General features: G+C 40.8%; 1 protein-coding gene across 1 annotated transcript in view; it reads left to right on the forward strand.

The window, feature by feature from the left end:
* Window positions 1–23,932, forward strand: part of vars2 (valyl-tRNA synthetase 2, mitochondrial) — a 110,695-nt gene that overhangs the window by 3,165 nt on the left and 83,598 nt on the right. Inside the window, exons 3-9 of the mRNA XM_078176127.1 lie at window positions 1,225–1,306; window positions 1,402–1,502; window positions 3,428–3,549; window positions 3,667–3,733; window positions 13,540–13,637; window positions 13,736–13,817; window positions 16,726–16,845. Of these exons, the coding sequence (XP_078032253.1) occupies window positions 1,225–1,306; window positions 1,402–1,502; window positions 3,428–3,549; window positions 3,667–3,733; window positions 13,540–13,637; window positions 13,736–13,817; window positions 16,726–16,845 (672 nt within the window). The remainder of the gene's footprint in view (window positions 1–1,224; window positions 1,307–1,401; window positions 1,503–3,427; window positions 3,550–3,666; window positions 3,734–13,539; window positions 13,638–13,735; window positions 13,818–16,725; window positions 16,846–23,932) is intronic.

The raw sequence follows: 23,932 nt of genomic DNA on the forward strand, positions 1-23,932 counted from the left end.
GATTTAAAAATTCACTAGCCGGGGTCTTGGAGGGACAACACACGTGTATATTCATGTCACCAAGAATTAAAGCATGGTCATACTTAGGCATTGCAATGCACAACAGCAAACGTAGCGGCAAAAACGATTTCGCTTTTTGCCCCTTTAACTTTAGTTAACTACAGAGGAATATCGGTATCGGCTTATATGTTGTCAGATGTGCACGGATTTGAAGAGCTTATTTTCAAAAGAACATAATGCAGAAAAGATGATTGGAATAACTTAAAATTATTGTATTCCCAATGAAATTTACTGTTACAGCGGACTGATGTAATTTTTTACAATGAGGTTTGTTGTTAAACTGTAAAATACCCTGCCTCCACTAAATATCTTGCTACCATATATATATATATGGATAGCAAAAACTTGTGACACAGATATGTAGTGTATGTATATATATATGTGTGTGTGTGTGTGTATATATATATATATATATATATATATACACACACACACTGCATATCTGTGTCACAAGTTTTTGATAAACATATATGTATATGTGTGTGTGTGTGTGTGTGTATATATATACATCATCAAAATCACATAATCAAAAACTTGTGTGTGTATATATATACATCATCAAAATCACATAATCAAAAACTTGTGACACAGGTATGTAGTGGAGGCAGGGTATTTTACAGTTTAACAACAAACCCTATTGTCAAAAATTACATAAGTCCGCTGTAACAGTAAAATTCATTGGGAATATAGTAACTTTAAGTTATTCCAATAATCTTTCCTGCATTATGTTCTGTTGAAAATAAGCTCTTTAAATCCGTGCACATCGAGCAACATATAGGCCGATACCGATATTTCTCTGTAGTTAACTAAAGTTAACTACTAACCAAACATTACCACATGGTTGATCATGAACTCCAGGCTTTTCTCCTTAGTGATACAGCAGCTTTAACAGGTCTTATTGAATGCAACATTACACAGTTAGACCGAGGTTGTCCGTACGAAATTATTTTGAGGGAAACATCTACATGGCAAATCAATTCTTCATTACATTGATGCAAAAATGATTAAAAATTTTGATAACATGGTTCATTGTTTGCAATGTTGCCCACACTGACCCACTGCACACAGGTATATTTAAGTATCAGTGAATATGGAGTGGATGGTAGAGCCAAATCTCTAACCGTTGACTCAACATTGCTTGAACTGTGATATTTGTGCCTTCAGGCTGCTGAAGATAATGTGTTGAAATGGAGCGAGAAGCAGAAGATAGTGTACATTGCTCAAACACCTCATGGAACAAAGAAAGGTGATTGACCTCCTGTCAATGGTATTTTCATCTCCAGCTTGTTTACCCGCTGTGTCTCTCTGCAGACTTAGAAGAAAGTTTTTTCTTCTTTGCAGACACCAGCTTGTCGTTCCCATCCTCGTACAGTCCAGAGTATGTGGAGTCCAGCTGGTATCAGTGGTGGGAGAAGGAGGGATTCTTTTGTCCAGAGCTACATGTGAGGATTTTAGAACAAAACAACACATCAGACTATAACAACTTCTGAAATAATGCTGTCCTAAAAAAAAAAAAAAAAAAATTTAAAAATCATGGCCTTCAGATAAGAAGGTACTTTCTCTTCACTTCAGTGCATCCATTTATATAATCGATGTAATATAAAATAAAACAAAGCAATTATGTGGAAGTAACAGAAGAACCTTTCATGTCTAACTGAAACTTAACAGAAATGAAATTGCATCCTGTGTTAACAGTCAGAATGCTGCTAGTTCTTTCCATAGACTGAGAAATTCTTTGCATATAACCAATCTAATTGTTGGCTACTGTATTTGCATAAAACAGCAATGTCGCTGTTCTGTCATAGGCCAGTTGTGACTCTGAGACACAACACAAAAAGAGCCACACTTTGAACAATAACCCTCGTTGGCTTTGTGTATCACTCTGTGTGCCCTGTCTAAATTCGCAAATTTTTGTGGGTCCATGAATGCAGCACAGGCGGAAATCTTTTTTTTCTCCCCCTCAGCAGCAGTTAGTGGAGTTTTGAGTCTAGGGTGAATAATTGATCAGTCGATCCCGTTAGAGGTGATAAGATTGATGGATGAGAGGAGTAGCTGTTTGTAAGTGAAAGCAAACCCAGTGCAATGAATTGTTAAGTTTCACTTTCACTGTGCCTGATGTTCTGCTGCTCTGTCTGCGCTGTGAGAGTGTGGTGCTATGAATAAACAAACAGTAACTATATTTCAAACGCGCACCTAATGAACAGTCCAGCTTAAAAAAAAGTCAATCAAAATGTGGCAGCAGGTGTTTTAATCATGGTGGACCACCACAAATAAATTAATGTGTGGGAAACCCTGGTGTTGAATGTCTTGTATGTTTCTCCAGCCTAACAAGGATAACACCAAGCTAATTAGATTTGTCCCACCCAGCCTCTCTTGTCTTGAGGTCAGAATGAATGGAGGACCAGCCACAAGATTAAGTTCTCTATTCATTCTGACTGACTGAATACTGAGCCCTCATTTTTTATTCAAATCTGAACTTTGAAACCCTCTTAAAGGGTCATATATTTATCTGATGAGAAGCATCTCTAAAATCAAGCCATTTCTGTCTTCTGATGACATTGAAAAAGCTGTTCATGCCTTTGTTCCATCCCATCCCATCTAAATTATTGTTATTCTCTCTATTGTGCACTTAGTACTTAATCACCTGCAGCTGGTTCAAAATGGAGCTGCTTGGCTTTTGACTTGACCGATTAGAAGAGAACACATTACCACAATTTAGTAGCAGTCCATTGGCCCCCCATTACCCACAGAACACAGTTCAACATTCTCTTTATCACTTACAAAGTGATAAGGAGATCATCTCCAAACAATATCTCTGACTAAGCCCACATATAAAAGGCTGCAATCTTAGGATGGCAGTCTAGATCTGTAACCAGGGATGACTATGCATTTGCTTTCATAGCACCTAAACTGTCAATTAAAGTGCTGTTCATAATCTATACAGCTACGTCTGTATTTTCTCTTAAATGTCAGCTAAAAACAAACCTTGTAAAACATGCATTTAAATATATTTATATATATTGTTTTAATCTACATTATCATACTGTATATTTAATTCCATTTACTATTGTATGTAATTTATCTTAACTCATTTTATTACTGTATCTGCTTTGTTAATGCACTTTGTAACTATGTTATAAAAAGTGCTATAATACTCTATATCACTGTTACTACTTTAAATAATTAAAAACCTTTCTTTTAAAACTTACTTGACATTATTTTTGGCTGTAAGAAGGGATGACTTATTAGATTTCAGTTGGAATTTAAAGACAGAAAACACAATGTGCAGTAGAAACAGCACCTGCACACACATGAGCTCTGTCTATGTCTCACCTGCTTTCAAACTTTCTGCTTTGATGTGCATCAGGAGAGGTTATCTCACAGTGTGGATCAGACCTTCTCTCTGTGTATCCCTCCACCAAATGTGACTGGTACGCTGCACCTGGGCCATGCTCTGACTGTAGCTGTGGAAGACGCTCTGGTTCGATGGTAATTGCCAACATGATGTGTAAAGCATCAGTTGTCACTAGTTAAGAATTGAGTCCGATTGTTTAAAAAGGCTTATCTGTTAATGGAGCAGTAAAATATGAATTTGTAATCCATCAGGAGGAGGATGCAAGGCTACAGAGTACTGTGGGTCCCTGGATGCGATCATGCAGGAATTGCAACACAGGTATGACAACTTGTTCTCTCCTTACTCTTTCATGACAGTGTGGGATTTAAAGGATTGTCTCAAATTTTTGTAATTATCATAGTATAACCCTGAATCCAAAAAAGTTGGGACGCTGTATAAAACGTAAATAAAAAAAAAGATTGCAATGATTTGCAAATCGTTTTTGACATATGTTTGATTGAATACAGTACAAAGACAAGATATTTAATGTTTAAACTGATAAAATGTATTTATTTTTAAATTATACTATTATTCTGAATTTGATGCCTGTGACATGTTCCAAAAAAGTTGGCACAAGAGCATGTTTACCACTGTGTGACATCACCATTTCTTTTAACAACACTTAGTAAGTATTTAGAAACTGAGGACACTAATTGTTGAAGTTTTGAAAGTGAAATTTGTTTGCATTCTTGCTTGATACACGACTTCAGTTGAACAGTCTGGGGTTTCCATTGCCGTATTTTGTGCTTTATAATGGTCCACACATGAACAATGGGCGACAGGTCTGGACTGCAGGCAGGCCAGTCTAGCACCAGCATTCTTTTACTACGAAGCCACGCTGTTGTAACATGTGCAGAACACGTGTCTCATAGCCTCCCAGAATAAGCAGGAATGTCCCCGAAAAAGACATCATCTGGATAGCAGTAGGGCTGGGTATTGTCACCGATTTCCTGAATCGATTCAATTTCAATTCACAGTGTCCCAATTCAATTCGATATTGATTCGACTTGGGATATTTCAGTTACAATACCAATTTTTGCTAGCATGTGAAAGAGATTCTTAGAGAATTAATACTGTACATTTTACAAGGAATTATTTTAAAAAAGAGTAAATTAAGAATAGGAATAAAAATTAATATTTTAAACCTACATTTTGTTTCTAGAGCAGTAAAAGTAATATTTAAACTGCAAAGTCACAACATAAACTCAGTATCTCACTGGAAACACATTTAAATGTACATAAATATACATAAATGCATGTAATCACACATAAATCATATTCCTGACATCACAATACTGAGTGAAGTTTAGAAAGAATAAAGAACACAGACATCAGACAGTATCAGTCCTCCTGTCCTCTCTGCTCCTCCCTCTGTTGCTGAGGAGATTCACTGTGGCAGTGGCACAGTCAGAGCAGATTGAAATATCGATTGAAATATCGCCTTTCTACATGATTACCTGTTGCTGAACAGGTATATTAATAAAGTATTGACTTTTTCCTCATGGAGGTTTTATTGCACTTAAAGTAGCAAGTGTAGCTGTCATCAGCTCAAGTTCACTTCTCTGTCTCCACTGCAAAACCTCTGCTCCTTGTTTGTGTGTCTGTGTGTGTAAAAGTGGTGCAGCAATCCCGACGCACAGACAGCAGGAGGAAAGGCTGCTGCAGCATGATAATGAATTACACCAAATTATAAACAAGTAAGCTAACAGTTACAGATAAAAGAACCGGTAACGTCTGAGTTTCTCAATACTACTGTTAGTAATTTAGTGCTGCAGCCCTTTTACTACCAGTGAGAACAGAGTTAAAGCTTCACACATCTGTGGGAAAAAGCGTGTATTAAAAGATTAATCTCGGATTTTGTGAATTGATATTGGATCATTCAAATGAAGATCGATTTGAATTGGATGAATCGATTATTTTAATCCAGCCCTAGATGGCAGCATATGTTACTCCAAAACCTGTGTGTCTTTCAGAATTCATGATGCCTTCACACATGTGAGTTACCCATAATGCCATGGGCGTTAACTCTTCCCCATACTATCACAGATCCTGGCTTTGAACTTTAACCTGGTAAAAATCTAGTCCTGATGGTCCTTTTCCTCTTTAGCACAGAGGACACCACATCCACAATGGACTTGTCAGACCACAGCACACTTTTCCACTTTGTGTCAGTCCATCTCAAATGAGCTTGGGCTCAGAGAAGTTTGCGCTGTTTCTGGATGTTGTTGATATATGGCTTTCACTTTGCATGGTAGAATCTTAACTTGCATTTGTAGATGCAGAGATGAATTGTTTTTACTGACAGTGGTTTTCCAAAGTGTTCCTGAGCCCATGTAGTAATATCCTTGATACAGTCATGTTGGTTTGTAAAGCAGTAGTGCCTTAGTCAAAGGTCACGGGCATTCAGTGTTTATTTGCCCCTTATGTGCAGAGATTTCTCCAGATTCTCTGAATCTTTTGATGATATTATGGATTGTAGATGGTAAAATCCTTAAATTCCTTACAATTGTGCGTCTAGCTGAGACTGCTGAAGTATTTAATTAGCTTCATTGGGCGGCTGTGGCTCAGAGGTAGAGCAGGTCGTCCACCAATCGAAAGATCAGCGGTTCGATCCTGGGCTCCTCCAGTCTGCATGTCGAAGTATCCTTGAGCAAGATACTGAACCCCAAATTGGGGTTGGCTGTTCCATCGGTGTGTGAGTGTGTTAAAACTGAGTAGCAGGTGGCACCTTGTATGGGAGCCTCAGCCACCAGTGTATGAATGTGTGTGTGAATGGGTGAATGTGACTCGTAGTGTAAAAAGTGCTTTGAGTGGTCGGATGACTAGAAAGGCGCTTTACAAATGCAGGTCCATTTACCATCTGAACTTTACAGTGCATTTTTGTACCAGATAAGGCCTGTGGATTTTGTCTACATTGGAACTCCAGGACCACAGTAGACATTAATTGTTTTCACATGCCACCGAACAGTACTCCTTATAGCAAGTAAACTGACCTTGATTCGTACTTGATATCAATCAATCAATCAATCAATCAATTTTATTTATAAAGCCCAATATCACAAATCACAGGGCTTTACAGCATACAACATCCCTCTGTCCTTTGGACCCTCACAGCGGATAAGGAAAAACTCCCCAAAAAAACCCTGGTAGAAAAACGGTAGAAACCTCAGGAAGAGCAACTGAGGAGGGATCCCTCTTCCAGACGTGCAATAGATATCGTACAGAACAGATCAGCATAATAAATTAACAGTAATCTGTATGACACAATGAGAGAGAGAGGGAGAGAGAGAGAGAGAGAGAGAGAGAGAGTGAGTTTAGAGTTTTAAAGTGAGATAAACTACTATTCTTCTAAGAGCTGGAAGAAAACAGAAGAGAAAACCATTGTTTTTTTTTTAAAAAAATCTACCAAGAAGGAAAAAAACAGCAAAAACCTCAGAAAACAGTGATAGACTGGAAAACAACGGAACCAACTACCAAACTGACAGTTAGCCTAACTGTCCAACCAGCAACAAAAAAAAAGGTCAAGCAAAGAGGAGGAAAACAGCTGAAGAAGCAAGTACACATGCTGCTGCATTCTGAATTAGCTGGAGAGTTTTTAAGGACTTACTAGAGCTACCTGATAATAGAGAGTTACAGTAATCCAGCCTAGAGGTAACAAAAGCGTGGACCAATTTTTCTGCATCTTTTCGGGTCAGGATAGGCCTAATTTTCGCAATATTACGCAGATGAAAAAATGCAGTCCGTGAGGTTTGTTTTAAATGAGAATTACAAGACAAATCTTGATCAAATATTACTCCGAGGTTTCTTACGGTAGTGCTAGAGGCCAGAGCAATGCCATCTAGAGAAACTATGTCATCAGATAACGAGTCTCTGAGTTGTTTGGGGCCAAGAACAATAACTTCAGTTTTGTCTGAAGTTAACATCAGGAAATTGGTGCTCATCCAAGTTTTTATGTCTTTAAGGTAATTATGAAGTTTAGTTAATTGATTACTTTCTTCTGGCTTCATCGATAAATACAACATCCGCATAACAATGGAAATTTATAGAGTGATTTCTAATGATGTTACCTAAAGGAAGCATATATAGAGTAAGTAGGATTGGTCCGAGCACAGAACCTTGCGGAACTCCAAAACAAACTTTGGTACGTAAGGATGATTCATTATGAATGTCAACAAACTGAAAACGATCAGATAAATAAGATTTAAACCAGCTCAGTGCAGAACCTTTTAGGCCAATTAAGTGATCCAGTCTCTGCAGTAGAATTTGATGGTCAATTGTGTCAAACGCCGCACTAAGATCTAATAAAACAAGTACAGAGACAAGTCCTTTGTCTGAAGCAATCAGAAGGTCATTTGTAATTTTAACTAGTGCTGTCTCAGTGCTATGGTGCACTCTAAATCCTGACTGAAATTCCTCAAATAAATTATTATCATGGAGAAAATCACACAGCTGGTCTGCGACTACTTTTTCAAGGATCTTTGACATAAAGGGAAGATTAGATATTGGTCTATATTTGGCTAACACCTCTGGATCAAGGGTGGGCTTTTTTAGGAGAGGTTTAATTACAGCTACCTTAAAAGACTGTGGTACATAGCCTGTTAATAAGGATATATTGATCATATCTAATATATGAGTGTTAACTAAAGGAAAGACCTCCTTAAGTAGCCTAGTTGGGATGGGGTCTAAGAGACACGTTGATGATTTAGATGAAGAAATCACTGCGGTCAATTCTTGAAGAGAAATTGGGGAGAAGCAATCTAAATATATATTAGGTTTTACAGCTGTGTTTGAGGTTAGATAGGTACTATCTGAGGGCAGGAGGTCATGAATTTTGCCTCTAATAGTTAGAATTTTGTCATTAAAAAATCATCATTACTGCTAAGGGCTAAAGGAATACAAGGCTCAATAGAGCTTTGACTCTCAGTCAGCCTGGCTACAGTGCTGAAAAGAAACCTGGGGTTATTCTTGTTTTCTTCTATTAAAGCTGAGTGATAGTTTGCTCTGGCGTTGTGGAGGCCCCTCTTATAAGTTTTGAGACTGTCTGCCCAGATTAAACGAGATTCTTCCAGTTTGGTTAATCGCCAGTTCCTTTCAAACTTTCGCGATATTTGTTTTAACTTACGGGTTTGAGAGTTATACCAAGGAGGGAACTTTCTTTGCTTTGTTAACTTCTTTTTAAGAGGAGCTACAGAATCAAGTGTTGTTCGCAGCGAGCCTACGGCGCTATCAACAAAATGATCAATTCGGGAGAGGTTAAAGTCGATACGGGGAAACCTCTGTTACTGAAGGACTTGGTATTGAATTTAACGACAGAGTAATCATTTCCTTAAATTTTGCGACAGCACTATCTGATAAACATCTAGTCTAGTAACTGTTGCTGAGTGGCGTGTAATCGAGTAAAAAGAAATCAAAAGTAATCAAATAATGATCCGATAGCGAGGGATTCTTTGGAAAGACTGTTAGGTTATCAATTTTAATTCCATAAGTCAGAACTAGATCGAGGGTATGGTTAAATCAATGAGTGGGTTCATGTACACCCTGACTGAAGCCAATGGAGTCTAATAATGAGATAAATGCGGTAGCCAGGGAGTCATTATCATCGTCGACATGAATGTTAAAATCGCCTACAATAATAACTTTATCTGATTTAAGAACTAGACTGGATAAAAACTCTGAGGATTCACATACAAATTCAGAATACAGGCCACGAGCACGGTACACTATAACAAATAAAAGTGGCTGCAAGGTTTTCCAGGTTGGATGTAAAAGACTGAGAACGAGGCTTTCAAATGAATTATAATCTAGTTTAGGTTTAGGGCTGATTAACAGACTAGAGTTAAAAATGGCTGCAACTCCCCCTCCTCGGCCGCTGCCTCAAGGAATGTGGGTATTATTATGACTGGGAGGAGTGGATTCATTGAGACTGACATATTCATCTTGACACAGCCAGGTTTCAGTGGCTGTGTAAAATTTGCACACACAAATAAATATCATCCTGAATTCACAAATTCTTTATTTATTATTGCTTTTTATGCACTCATCTAACTTTTTTCTTTTAGTTACAGGACTGACGTTTTCCTAACCAGAAAAAAAACACATTACCCTGCTCTGCCTCTGATTGGCTAGTACTCGTTGCCATCAGGGTCAGAGCCAATGAGAAGCAGGATGCGGGTGGGAAAAAACTCTGCTGTCTCCTGTGTGTATGGAGAAAGGGGAGGGACAGAGGGAACAGGCAAGACAAACTATCCTACGTTTAAATAACATATCGAAAATATCTGCTTGACAACTTATTATGGAGCTGGGAACAAGCCCAAATAAGCAACTCCACTTCAGAAACAAGCCCAAAAAAAATGCGACCCGCGACTACCAATATTTGTAAGCGACTTTACAGAAAAACAAGCCCAAAGTCGCTTATAATGAGCAGACTTGGCAACACTGCGCTGGCTGCATCTGAAAGGCCAAGTAGTATGGATTGTAGTAGACCAAATTAGTATGTAGTATGTCTGAAACCGTACTAGGGAGGAGTAGTATGCTACTACCCCTACTAAACACGCCTACATTGTAGTATGATGGCAGAGCATACTACAGGGCTACTACTTACCCAAAATGCACCACGGGCTTCTTCTTCGTCTGCCGCTGCCCGGCAAGATTCAAAACATCATGGCGGAGCAACGGCAGCCGCCGGTCATATATATATATATGTCTGTGTGTATATATATATATATATGTGTGTGTGTGTGTGTATGTATATATATATATGTATATATATATGTATGTATATGTATATATGTGTGTGTGTATATATATATATATATATATATATATATATATATATATATATATATATATATATATGCAGTACAGGCCAAAAGTTTGGACACACCTTCTCATTCAATGCGTTTTCTTTATTTTCATGACCACTTACATTGTAGATTCTCACTGAAGGCATCAAAACTATGAATGAACACATGTGGAGTTATGTACTTAACAAAAAAGGTGAAATAACTGAAAACATGTTTTATATTCTAGTTTCTTCAAAATAGCCACCCTTTGCTCTGATTACTGCTTTGCACACATTCTCTTGATGAGCTTCAAGAGGTAGTCACCTGAAATGGTTTTCCAACAGTCTTGAAGGAGTTCCCAGAGGTGTTTAGCACTTGTTGGCCCCTTTGCCTTCACTCTGCGGTCCAGCTCACCCCAAACCATCTCGATTGGGTTCAGGTCCGGTGACTGTGGAGGCCAGGTCATCTGCCGCAGCACTCCATCACTCTCCTTCTTGGTCAAATAGCCCTTACACAGCCTGGAGGTGTGTTTGGGGTCATTGTCCTGTTGAAAAATAAATGATCGTCCAACTAAACGCAAACCGGATAGGATGGCATATCGCTGCAGGATGCTGTGGTAGCCATGCTGGTTCAGTGTGCCTTCAATTTTGAATAAATCCCCAACAGTGTCACCAGCAAAACACCCCACACCATCACACCTCCTCCTCCATGCTTCACAGTGGGAACCAGGCATGTGGAATCCATCCTTTCACCTTTTCTGCGTCTCACAAAGACATAGCGGTTGGAACCAAAGATCTCAAATTTGGACTCATCAGACCAAAGCACAGATTTCCACTGGTCTAATGTCCATTCCTTGTGTTTCTTGGCCCAAACAAATCTCTTCTGCTTGTTGCCTCTCCTTAGCAGTGGTTTCCTAGCAGCTATTTGACCATGAAGGCCTGATTGGCGCAGTCTCCTCTTAACAGTTGTTCTAGAGATGGGTCTGCTGCTAGAACTCTGTGTGGCATTCATCTGGTCTCTGATCTGAGCTGCTGTTAACTTGCGATTTCTGAGGCTGGTGACTCGGATGAACTTATCCTCAGAAGCAGAGGTGACTCTTGGTCTTCCTTTCCTGGGTCGGTCCTCATGTGTGCCAGTTTCATTGTAGCGCTTGATGGTTTTTGCGACTCCACTTGGGGACACATTTAAAGTTTTTGCAATTTTCCGGACTGACTGACCTTCATTTCTTAAAGTAATGATGGCCACTTGTTTTTCTTTAGTTAGCTGATTGGTTCTTGCCATAATATGAATTTTAACAGTTGTCCAATAGGGCTGTCGGCTGTGTATTAACCTGACTTCTGCACAACACAACTGATGGTCCCAACCCCATTGATAAAGCAAGAAATTCCACTAATTAACCCTGATAAGGCACACCTGTGAAGTGGAAACCATTTCAGGTGACTACCTCTTGAAGCTCATGGAGAGAATGCCAAGAGTGTGCAAAGCAGTAATCAGAGCATAACTCCACATGTGTTCATTCATAGTTTTGATGCCTTCAGTGAGAATCTACAATGTAAATAGTCATGAAAATAAAGAAAACGCATTGAATGAGAAGGTGTGTCCAAACTTTTGGCCTGTACTGTATATATACATATATATATATATATATATATATATATATGTATATACATATATATGTGTGTATATATATATATATATATATATATATATATATATATATATATATATATATGTATATGTATATATATATATATATATATATATATATATATATATATATATACATGATTATGAACAAAGCGGTCTGTTTTATACCGGTATTAAGTTAGTTTGATATTGGACATTAACATTTGTTTGACATTCAAAAGACAACAACAAACAACAATAATAAAATAAGTAATGATAATAATAATTTTTTATTTATTTTATTTAACCTTTATTTAACCAGGAAAAGAATCATTGAGATTAAAAATCTCTTTACAAGAGTGTCCTGGCCAAGACAGGCAGCAGCATAATCACACATACACACAAACACAAGGTGGACACAAACATTAAAAACACTTAGCATCCAAAACAGCTACAATAATAAAAGCCTCAGGCAAAACATCCACAATCAGATGTTTCTGCCTCCAGGTCATCTAATTTCCCCTTAAAAGTGTTCGGTGAGACCAACTCATTTTGTTTCAAAGTTTTCTGTAACATGTTCCAGGCAGAGGGAGCAGAAAACCTAAATGCTTTCTTTCCCAGTTCAGTTCTGACTTTTGGGACAGTCAGCAAGAACAAATCCTGAGACCCAAGATTGTGAGTCCCAGCATTACTAGTACTGTTAAAACACATGATGATAAAGTTTGGCATAATGAAAGTACATCATGGCAGAGCAGTTTTCGTCATTGTACTGTGTGAGGTGACAGGTGTTCAAAGTGACTCAGCCTACACACATGACAGAATGTGCTGGTGGAAATGCTGTATCTAGATATTGATATTCAATGAACTAATCACTTGATTGACACATGATGTTAGCGTTGTGACACTTATGAGAAGTGATGATGGTTGTCATCACCATAACAGGTTGGATTATTTCGAAAACAATATAAAGGATCTTCAAAGTGCAAAGTTTAAGTTTTTGAGTGTGGCATGTCATGTCATTGCTTACCTGTGGCAGTGAATTAATTATTATGTGCAAAAGGAGGCATCTGCGAGCTCTGGCTCGCCTACGCCTCGCATTTTGCATGTTGAGAAGCATGAGAGAGCTTGCAGACATGTTGCTGTTGCTGTTGGGTAAAGAGCGGCCAGCTTCATTTTTGGGCAATTTCAATAGTCACAGGTGCGTTCAGATTTTGGTGCAGTACCGCTGCTCTGCCAGCAGATGGAGTGTTTTCCCACCAATCTTTTAGTATGTCCGAATGGACCCAACTTGTTTAGTAGGTAGGAGTAGTATCTAGTGGTAGTACGTAGTAGTAGTATGCAGTATGCCAGTGGGCCTTTCGGAAGCAGCCGCTGTCACAGAAACACCGGAAATGACACAACTCGCTTACCGCAATACGTCAGCACGTCCCATTCCCTTTATGACTGGTTGCAGTCCAAATCTCTAACAGCCTTGCAAATGAAAAGTTGTGTTAATATAGTGACAATTTTAACAAGAAGCATAGCAGTTGTTTGATTAGTAGGTGGTAAAGAATTTTATTTTGTCTGGATTTCCATGGACTTCATATCATATCTATAACTGAATTTTAAGAAACCCTTAAAAATGTCATTATAAAGTTATTGTACTACATTTCATTCGATCATTTGTGGGTGTGTTAGACAGTGGTGGAGAGGAGACTGCTGAGGGAAGGAGGGAAGCGCAGACAGGACTTCACCAGGCAGGAGTTTCTACGTGAGGTGTGGAAATGGAAGAACGAGTGAGTCCTCACATTCACATCATCACTTTTCCTCTACTGTTAAGTCTGCACCATGTTTGCTTTATAGAGCTGAGAGCTTTTGTCCCTGTGTATCCCAGGAAAGGAGAAGAGATCTACGAGCAGCTGAGGAGGCTTGGAGCTTCTCTGGACTGGAGCAGAGCGTGTTTCACTATGGATCCAGTAAGATTCCAGCCACATACAGTTGCAATCAAATTTATTCAACCCCCATTGCATATTAGGCCTACTGGCAAAATATACAATTTCTCAGCTGTTTGCAATAAACAAATTACACAAGAACTGCTTAGGTAGTTCACTGAAACTAATATTACAAGGGTTTTGATCCAAATTCAACACAAAATGCTACTTTTAATGACTACTGCAGTCTCAAAATTATTCAATCCCTTCATGACAAGCATCTTCAGTACTTAGTAGAGCACCCTTTTGCTGTTATGACCTGCTGCAAACGTGATGCATAGCCAGACACCAGCTTCAGACAGCGTTCCTGAGGAATCTTAGCCCATTCCTCATGGGCAATGGCCTCCAGTTCAATAATATTCTTGGGTGTGCGTTTTGCAACCGCCTTCTTCAAATCCCACCAGAGATTTTCTATGAGGTTCAAGTCAGGCGACTGTGACGGCCACTCTAGAATCTTCCATTTCTTCTTCTGAAACCAAGCCTTGGTGGACTTTGAGGTATGCTTGGGATCATTATCCTGTTGGAAGGTCCAATGACGCTCAAGCTTCAGCTTCCTCACAGACGACATGACGTTTTTACCTAAGATTTCCTGATACTTGACTGAATCCATCGTGCCCTCCACACACTGCAGGTTTCCAGTGCCAGAGGCAGCAAAGCAGCCCCAGAGCATCACTGAGCCACCGCCATGTTTCACTGTAGGCAGGGTGTTCTTTTCAGCATATGCTTCATTCTTCTTCCTCCAGACACACCGCTGTTCCATAGGCCCGAAAAGTTCCAGTTTTGTTTCATCACTTCACAGAACAGAATTCCAAAACTTCTGTGGCTTATTTATATGGTTTTGAGCATATTGGAGCCGACTTTTCTTGTGCTTTTGGGTCAGTAGTGGTGTACGTCTTGGAGTCCGGGCATGGAGCCCTTCGGTGTTTAGTATGCGCCTTATTGTGCAAACTGAAACCTCAGTGCCTGCTGCCACCAAGTCTTGCTGCAGGTGTTTTGCAGTCACTCGAGGGTTTTTGACCACTTGCCTCCTCAGGAATCTGGTGGCAGCCGCTGATAGTTTCCTCTTTCTGCCACGTCCAGGTAGTGTAGCCACTGTTCCTTTAACTTTGAACTTGTGAACTATGCTACAAACTGTATCTCTAGGAACATTCAGAGCTTTTGCTATCGTTTTGTATCCTTTTCCTTGTTTGTGCAAGGCAGTGATTTCTTCTCTGAACTTTTTGGACAATTCTTTTGACTTAGCCATATTTCTAACATGTAATCAAACATCACTCTCAACAAAACCCTAGCCAGTCCAGGTATTTATGTGTTCTGTCTCAAGCACACCTGAACTAATGAAGCCCTTGATTAGTTGCACCAGGTGTGCTTGAAACAGGGGGTTGAATAATTGTGATTAGTTGCATCAGGTGTGCTTGAGACAGGGGATTGAATAATTTTGAGACTGCAGTAGTGGTTAAAAGTAGCATTTTGTGTTGAATTTGGATAAAACCCATGGTAATATTAGTTTTATTAAACTATTTCAACTGTTCTTGTCTACTTTGTTTATTGCAAACAGCTGAAAAATTGTACATTTTGCCAATAAGCCTAATATGCAATGGGGGGTTGAATAATTTTGATTGCAACTGTATGTTTCTCACTTATTATACCAGCTGGAAAATGTGTGGTGTACACATAAAATTTCAATGTGATTGTTAAAAATTGTTCTGATCGGGGCGTGGCTTAGTGGTAGAGCAGGCGCCCCATGTGCAAGGCTGTTGCCGCAGCGGCCCGGGTTTGAATCCAGCCTGTGGCCCTTTGCTGCATGTCATCCCCCCTTCTTTCTCTCCCCCTTTCACGCTTACCTGTCCTGTCCATTAAAGGCAAAATGCCCAAAAAAATATCTTTTAAAAAAAATAAAATAAAAATTGTTCTGACTGTGTTTTAGATATGGGGAGCATTGACATGCACAGTATAGTCGAGCTATAGTTATAGCTCACTATGGTTAAAGCTTGACTAGGCCATTCAATTGGACTGCTGTCCTTGTCCCAGTATACGAGCACGGGAGGGGAATCAATTTATTGACCGAAGTATGTCCGACTTCACTATGATAGGTGGCCCCCTTTCAGCTGGTTAATGCTTCGATTTCCTGGAGCATGTGCAGAGCACCTCGGTCAGTTTGGGTCCGATCGACTGTATACATGCAGGAGGAATTCGACCCCCAATCACATTACCTGGGTGTGTTAGTCCGACTTTAAGAAATTCATTTTAGTACAATTTCATTTGGACCAACATGTTTCCTATATGATTGATAATACATTTGTATACTTGTGAGGATGTACAGGCCAGGAGAGGTATTTTGAGATGGAGGCTCTTCTTCTTCACCAGTTAATAGTCTGTGCTTTCATTTAGATTGAAAAAAATATGCCGCATTACATTACCTTTCCTATAATTTTTCACGACAATGCACTATATATTTCTAGTCTTACTTCAAAATACCCTGACACAGGGTTCGGCCCACTTGACATGCTGCTGTGTTGTGCTATGGCCTATTCAAGTGCTGGAATTTGTTATTTACGTGACAACACCTGGACGCAACACAGGCTCCGCTCCTATTGAGTGTGTGCACAGTGCCGTGTTTGACTGTGCGTAACAGCAGTCTTTTGATGGTCATTTACACACTGTCCATAACAATAACTATGTCAGGTAACGTCGGGTTCGGATCGGGCTCGGTTATAATTGTCTCGGACTCGGGTCGGGTTTGGTCAGGAAAATGCTGCCCGAGCTTATATACTATAATCTTGTTATTGCATGCCTCCGTATATCGAAGTATAGAATCGGCTATAAAGAGTGATGAGCTTATAGTAGCATCTCTGAGCTGTTTTCACTGTTGACCATTTTTAAAATGTGATTTCAGGGTTTCAGCAGGGCTGTGACTGAGGCTTTCGTCAGGCTGTGTGACTCTGGTCTGCTTTATCGCTCAGAGGCTTTGGTCAACTGGAGCTGTGCACTGGAATCTGCCATCTCTGACATAGAGGTAAAACAGCTTCACATGGTCATGTATGTTTTTATTTAACAGCTCTAAAATGCCCATCATTTGAGCCAATGATCACAACTTACTGTATCACTTGGAAAATAAATAAACTTCAAATAGCAGTATCAATTTCTAAAGATAGTTTATGAAATACATAGTTTAAAAACACCATTTTTAACTTCACATTATAAGTTGTTTAACAGTGATCAACAGAGACAGATTTAATGTCTATTTCAAAACACATCTCTACAAATTAAAGGTATACTATGCAGGAATTGTCTGTTACTGTTAGTAAGGAGTATCACCCAAGAAAGTGAAAGTGAAAGCCAAACTCAGATTAAGCCTCGTTTTTTTTCTGGCACCTGGTCGTTGGTCTGCCACCCTTTCTAGTCTAGTCTAGTCCAGTCCAGACTTCACCTGCTGTGCCCAGGAACGTCCCGAACACAACAAAATGAGAAGAAAAGAAGAAAATCCAGGCAGGGGCAGAGTCTCTGCAAATAAATACACCACCACACACTGGGAGTGGATCAGTGACAGGGATTACTTTAATATGAGTCTATGAGTCCTTTTTTTTTTTTTAGGAAATTTTGCAAAGTATATCTTTCATCTAACGCCTCATTTTCATGGCATTGCTTTGGCTCAACTCAACTCCGACTCACTTTTGTTACCAGATGCTTTTCTCAGTGCAGATAGCACCCTATCAGTGTAGGCAAAACTTTTTTTTTTTCTAAGATATTTTTTTGGGGCATTTTTTGCCTTTATAGATAGGACAGTTGAGCGTGAAGGGGGAGAGAGAGAGAGGGGTAATGACATGCAGCAAGGGCCACAGGCTGGAGTCGAACCTGGGCCACTGCAACAACAGCCTTGTACATGGGGCACCTGCTCTATCCACTAAGCCACTGACGCCCCAGTAGGCAAAACTCTTAACTGGCTGTCACAGTGCCACCACGTGACACTGCCATGACATCACCTTCAACACAACACAGTACATGTTGCTAAGTCCAGGTTTTGCTGTATAAATTCCATCCATCCATTTTAATCCACTTACTGGGGGTCAGGTCATGGTGCCAGCGGGCTGAGCAAGGTACTCCAGATGTCCGTTTCTCCAGCACCGCATTCCAGCTCCTCCCTGGGGATCCTGAAGTGTTCCCAGGCCAGATGAGATATATAGCCTAATCCCCCCCAGTGTGTTCTGGATCTGCCCCAGGACCTCCTGATCAGATGCCCTAACCCCCTCAGCTGGCTCCTTGAAAACACTTAGGACCAGCGGCTCTACTCCGAGCTCTCTCTGGATGTCAGAGCTCCTCACTCTATCTCTAAGGCTGAGCCCAGCCACCATACACAGAGGAATGGGGCTGTCATTCTTTCAAATCTTGTTTGAGTGAACAAAAATACACGGTTGCTTCTCTGTTTCTAGTATGAGGTCAGCTTGCTTGGAACCTTGACTGAGGAGGTACAAAAAAAAAGTACCAGGTACCAGGGACCATCCTCAACTTTTGCCAATGGAAATCCAAAAAAGAGCGGTTCTAAAGCCCCATTTCCACCAAACACTTTCAGTATGGTACCTCTGGAACCAAAAGCAACCCTTCAGATGTGTTACCTAGACCCTAGTCTCGCCACCAGACAATCAGAGATCTCCGCCTTCTGATAGTCTGGGGACACTCCTTTCTAAAGTGTGTTTAACACACCGGCGAAAACAGCCAGCAACAAAGCAACGCCTCTTGCATTTTTGAAAAGGACACGCCTTCTCGGAAATGTGCGCTCCCCCTTTTCTCGTCCACAAGGAAACAAACACACAGAGAGCTTGAAAATGGATGCCGAGAGATTTAACTCCGTTTTATCAAACGTGTGCTCATCCGTGAAGAAAATATTTTTTCCAGCGGATGTCTTAGTTACAACATGATTGAGCTAACTGGAGTAGTTTCATGTTGTATCCGACAACGGGAGGCTTTTAACAGATGACGTCCTGATGTTAGCTTTGCTGCTACGGTTAGCTGTCCCTGTCAGCTGCAGCCACTGATGCTTTCTAGACATCGTGATTTCCCAAAACTGAATAAATACCACACATAGCAACACAAAACTGCTTTGCTAGCTCAATCATGTTGTAACTAAGATATCCGCTGGAAAAATATTTTTTTCACAGACCGTTTAATGAGTTATTACCTATTGCAGACACCACTAACGGCTAAGAAATAACGTTAGTTATTGTTCAATCATTGTGTTTATAGACTTTACAAACATCGGATTAGTCTAAATGGTGATACAGTGATGTGAAAAATTTGATATACATATATATATATATATATATATATATGTATATTATATATTTAAATACACTGAACAAAAATATATACGCAACACTTTTGTTTTTGCTCCCATTTTTCATGAGCTGAACTCAAAGATCTAAAACTTTTTCTACATACACAAAAGACCATTTCCCTCAAATATTGTTCACAAATCTGTCTAAATCTGTGTTAGTGAGCACTTCTCCTTTGCCGAGATAATCCATCCCACCTCACAGGTGTGGCATATCAAGATGCTGATTAGACAGCATGATTATTGCACAGGTGTGCCTTAGGCTGGCCACAATAAAAGGCCACTCTGAAATGTGCAGTTTTGCTTTATTGGGGGGGTCTGGGGGGGTCAGAAAACCAGTCAGTATCTGGTGTGACCACCATTTGCCACACGCAGTGCAACACACCTCCTTCACATAGAGTTGATCAGGTTGTTGATTGTGGCCTGTGGAATGTTGGCCCACTCCTCTTCAATGGCTGTGCAAAGTTGCTGGATATTGGCAGGAACTGGAACAGGCTGTGGTATATGCCGATCCAGAGCATCCCAAACATGCTCAATGGGTGACATGTCCGGTGAGTATGCTGACCATGCAAGAACTGGGATGTTTTCAGCTTCCAGGAATTGTGTACAGATCCTTGCAACATGGGGCCGTGCATTATCATGCTGCAACATGAGGTGATGGTCGTGGATGAATGGCACAACAATGGGCCTCAGGATCTCGTCACGGTATCTCTGTACATTCAAAATGCCATCAATAAAATGCACCTGTGTTTATTGTCCATAACATACGCCTGCCCATACCATAACCCCATCGCCACCATGGGCCACTCGATCAACAACGTTGACATCAGCAAACCGCTCACCCACACGACACCACACACTCTGTCTGCCATCTGCCCCAAACAGTGAAAACCGGGATTCATCCGTGAAGAGAACACCTCTCCAACGTGCCAGACGTCATCGAATGTGAGCATTTGCCCACTCAAGTCAGTTACGACGACGAACTGCAGTCAGGTCGAGACCCCGATGAGGACGACGAGCATGCAGATGAGCTTCCCTGAGACGGTTTCTGACAGTTTGTGCAGAAATTCTTTGGTTATGCAAACCGATTGTTGCAGCAGCTGTCCGGGTGGCTGGTCTCAGACGATCTTGGAGGTGAACATGCTGGATGTGGAGGTCCTGGGCTGGTGTGGTTACACGTGGTCTGCGGTTGTGAGGCCGGTTGGATGTACTGCCAAATTGTCTGAAACGCCTTTGGAGACGGCTTATGGTAGAGAAATGAACATTCAATTCACGGGCAACAGCTCTGGTGGACATTCCTGCAGTCAGCATGCCAATTGCACGCTCTCCCAAGACTTGCGACATCTGTGGCATTGTGCTGTGTGATAAAACTGAACATTTTAGAGTGGCCTTTTATTGTGGCCAGCCTAAGGCACACCTGTGCAATAATCATGCTGTCTAATCAGCATCTTGATATGGCACACCTGTGAGGTGGGATGGATTATCTCGGCAAAGGAGAAGTGCTCACTAACACAGATTTAGACAGATCTGTGAACAGTATGTGAGGGGAAATGGTCTTTTGTGTATGTAGAAAAAGTTTTAGATCTTTGAGTTCAGGCCATGAAAAATGGGAGCAAAAACAAAAGTGTTGCGTTTATATTTTTGTTCAGTGTATATATAGCTTAAAGCTCTCCTGGTTTTCTACCCGAAAGTATTTGTAAACAACAAGGCGATTCCCTCTATAGTCCGGCCGGACGGATGAGTCATGGCCTTGTAAAAGATTATGTTTGTTTCTTTTAGTTGGCGAGAATGTTTCGCCACAAACGCAACAAACATCCACTAACTTTGACGGCGTTTTCTGCGAGCGTGGCTGAGCCATTCAGTACCGCTACGCATGTTTCTAGTGGGACTATGTTTACAAGCACAAGAGTTCAGCGAGCCACAGAAGGACCGGGAGTTTTTTTAAACTCTGAAATTGTATCCGCCCATCTAAACACAAAATAAGGGAGAAAGTCATCAGTCTTTAGTTATGCAAAGCATCTAAAGACTGACTTGTGAGTCTACCTAGACCCTAGCGTTTCCACCGCAAATGGTACTCTTAAATGTGGGTGGGGTTGTTGTCACTCACTGATCTGTCCAGCACTCACTGTATTTTCTCTTCACTGGTGACACAGATGGAAGTCTGCACCTCGTTTATTGTCCGCAGAAAGGGGTTGTACGCCGACATTTTAAGAGCAAGATAAAACAGGCTGCAGTGAGTCTTCCCCATGGGATATTTAAAAATAGTGGGTTTGTGCATTTAGTCCTTATCAGGCAAGCTCGGGAGTTTAGTAGTCCGTAGCTCACAAGAACTACACTCTGCAATGCTTTTTTTTCTCAGAGTGAGGATTAGAATATATGCAGTTCACATAACCTGGACAAAATTAATATATATAAACACTTAAAGATCCACTCATTACTAAAAGTGTATGTCATATAAAAGCTAAAGTAATGGTCAGAGTTGTCATATGGAATATTTAAGGTGTGTTGATTGATTCACATCGTCACCTCATGCATTGAGTAACATTACAAGCTAACGTTCCACCTTAATAGTTGACGGCAGTTAGTTATGTTTTTTCTACGACTACACCTGCTGCAAAAGGCAGGAAAACATCCTGTCATTTTATAGTTACAGTCTACTAATTAAATTACAGAAGCCTTAAAAAAGCCACAACTCAACCCTGAGCAGAGTGACCAATCAACGGACTGCAGTGTTCACAGCTCCACCTTTTAGTACCAGATCTGTCTGCTAGGTACCCCAACAGAAGGGGTACCAAAAAATGGGAACAGTATGGAATGGTTCCATTGGTACCATCCACACTTTTTCGCAGTGGAAACAGAAAAAAAAGAGTACCGAACTGAACTGTAACGTACTGCTGGAAATGGAAACAGGGCTTAAGTGAGTTGAGATGAGTTGAGCTGTGTTGGTGCCATCCAGTAAATGAGGCTTACATTAGCTACAGTTTTAAAAACATATGGCCAGATTTGTACTAAGAAAATGGCAGTTTTCATTGACTTTGTGGCTATAATTGGAGATGGTGGCAATATAGATGTTAATGCTGAGGTAAATACAACCAAACACTTACTTAAAGCTATAGTGCGTAACTTCTGTCGCCTCCCAGCATATAATGCGTTATTACAACTAATAACCCGGCGGCACTTCCATGTACACAGAGTAACACTCGCCAGTTGCCACACACCGTGTACACAGAGTAACACTCACTTCACACCGTGTACACAATGCTACACAACGTGGCGAACACCAGGCTGCTAACATTACATTACGTTCATAGCACCATTTCCAAGAAAATAATAAAGTACTAGGTCCAGTACATGTAACAGCAACACATACTACTCATAATATAATTATAAACCAAGTCACTTACTTATCCAACAGCAGCAAGGCAACATCCGTGTCTGCCCTCAGCCCAATGTCTTCCTTCAGGGCTCTCCACCGAGAAAAAGCGACGCCAATACAAATCCTTGTTTGCCTTCTCCGTCGGTCACTTTCCTTCTTTGCTAATAGACCTTCAGCCGAACGTCCAGGCTTTTTCTTTGTGGTAAGATCCACTTCTGAACCGTGTCTCGGCCGCTTCTCCGCCATGTTGCTTTCACTTTCTACCTGCGCTCTACCTCTTGCTGTGACACTCTCCGCTCGTCCTCCCCCTCCCTTCTTGTTGTGAGGAAGCATTTCCTGTGCGCCAGCGCGGGAATGTCGCCGGTCTACACGCATACTAAAAATGATATACAGTACAGGCCAAAAGTTTGGACACATCTTCTCATTCAATGCGTTTTCTTTATTTTCATGACTATTTACATTGTAGATTCTCACTGAAGGCATCAAAACTATGAATGAACACATGTGGAGTTATGTACTTAACAAAAAAAGGTGAAATAACTGAAAACATGTTTTATATTCTAGTTTCTTCAAAATAGACACCCTTTGCTCTGATTACTGCTTTGCACACTCTTGGCATTCTCTCGATGAGCTTCAAGAGGTAGTCACCTGAAATGGTTTTCCAACAGTCTTGAAGGAGTTCCCAGAGGTGTTTAGCACTTGTTGGCCCCTTTGCCTTCACTCTGCGGTCCAGCTCACCCCAAACCATCTCGACTGGGTTCAGGTCTGGTGACTGTGGAGGCCAGGTCATCTGCCGCAGCACTCCATCACTCTCCTTCTTGGTCAAATAGCCCTTACACAGCCTGGAGGTGTGTTTGGGGTCATTGTCCTGTTGAAAAATAAATGATGGTCCAACTAAACGCAAACCGGATGGGATGGCATGTCGCTGCAGGATGCTGTGGTAGTCATGCTGGTTCAGTGTGCCTTCAGTTTTGAATAAATCCCCAACAGTGTCACCAGCAAAACACCCCCACACCATCACACCTCCTCCTCCATGCTTCACAGTGGGAACCAGGCATGTGGAATCCATCCGTTCACCTTTTCTGCGTCTCACAAAGACACGGCGGTTGGAACCAAAGATCTCAAATTTGGACTCATCAGACCAAAGCACAGATTTCCACTGGTCTAATGTCCATTCCTTGTGTTTCTTGGCCCAAACAAATCTCTTCTGCTTGTTGCCTCTCCTTAGCAGTGGTTTCCTAGCAGCTATTTGACCATGAAGGCCTGATTCGCACAGTCTCCTCTTAACAGTTGTTCTAGAGATGGGTCTGCTGCTAGAACTCTGTGTGGCATTCATCTGGTCTCTGATCTGAGCTGCTGTTAACTTGTGATTTCTGAGGCTGGTGACTCGGATGAACT

Source organism: Epinephelus lanceolatus, chromosome 16 (genome assembly GCF_041903045.1).
Source record: "Epinephelus lanceolatus isolate andai-2023 chromosome 16, ASM4190304v1, whole genome shotgun sequence".
NCBI classification, from domain to species: Eukaryota; Metazoa; Chordata; class Actinopteri; order Perciformes; family Serranidae; genus Epinephelus; species Epinephelus lanceolatus.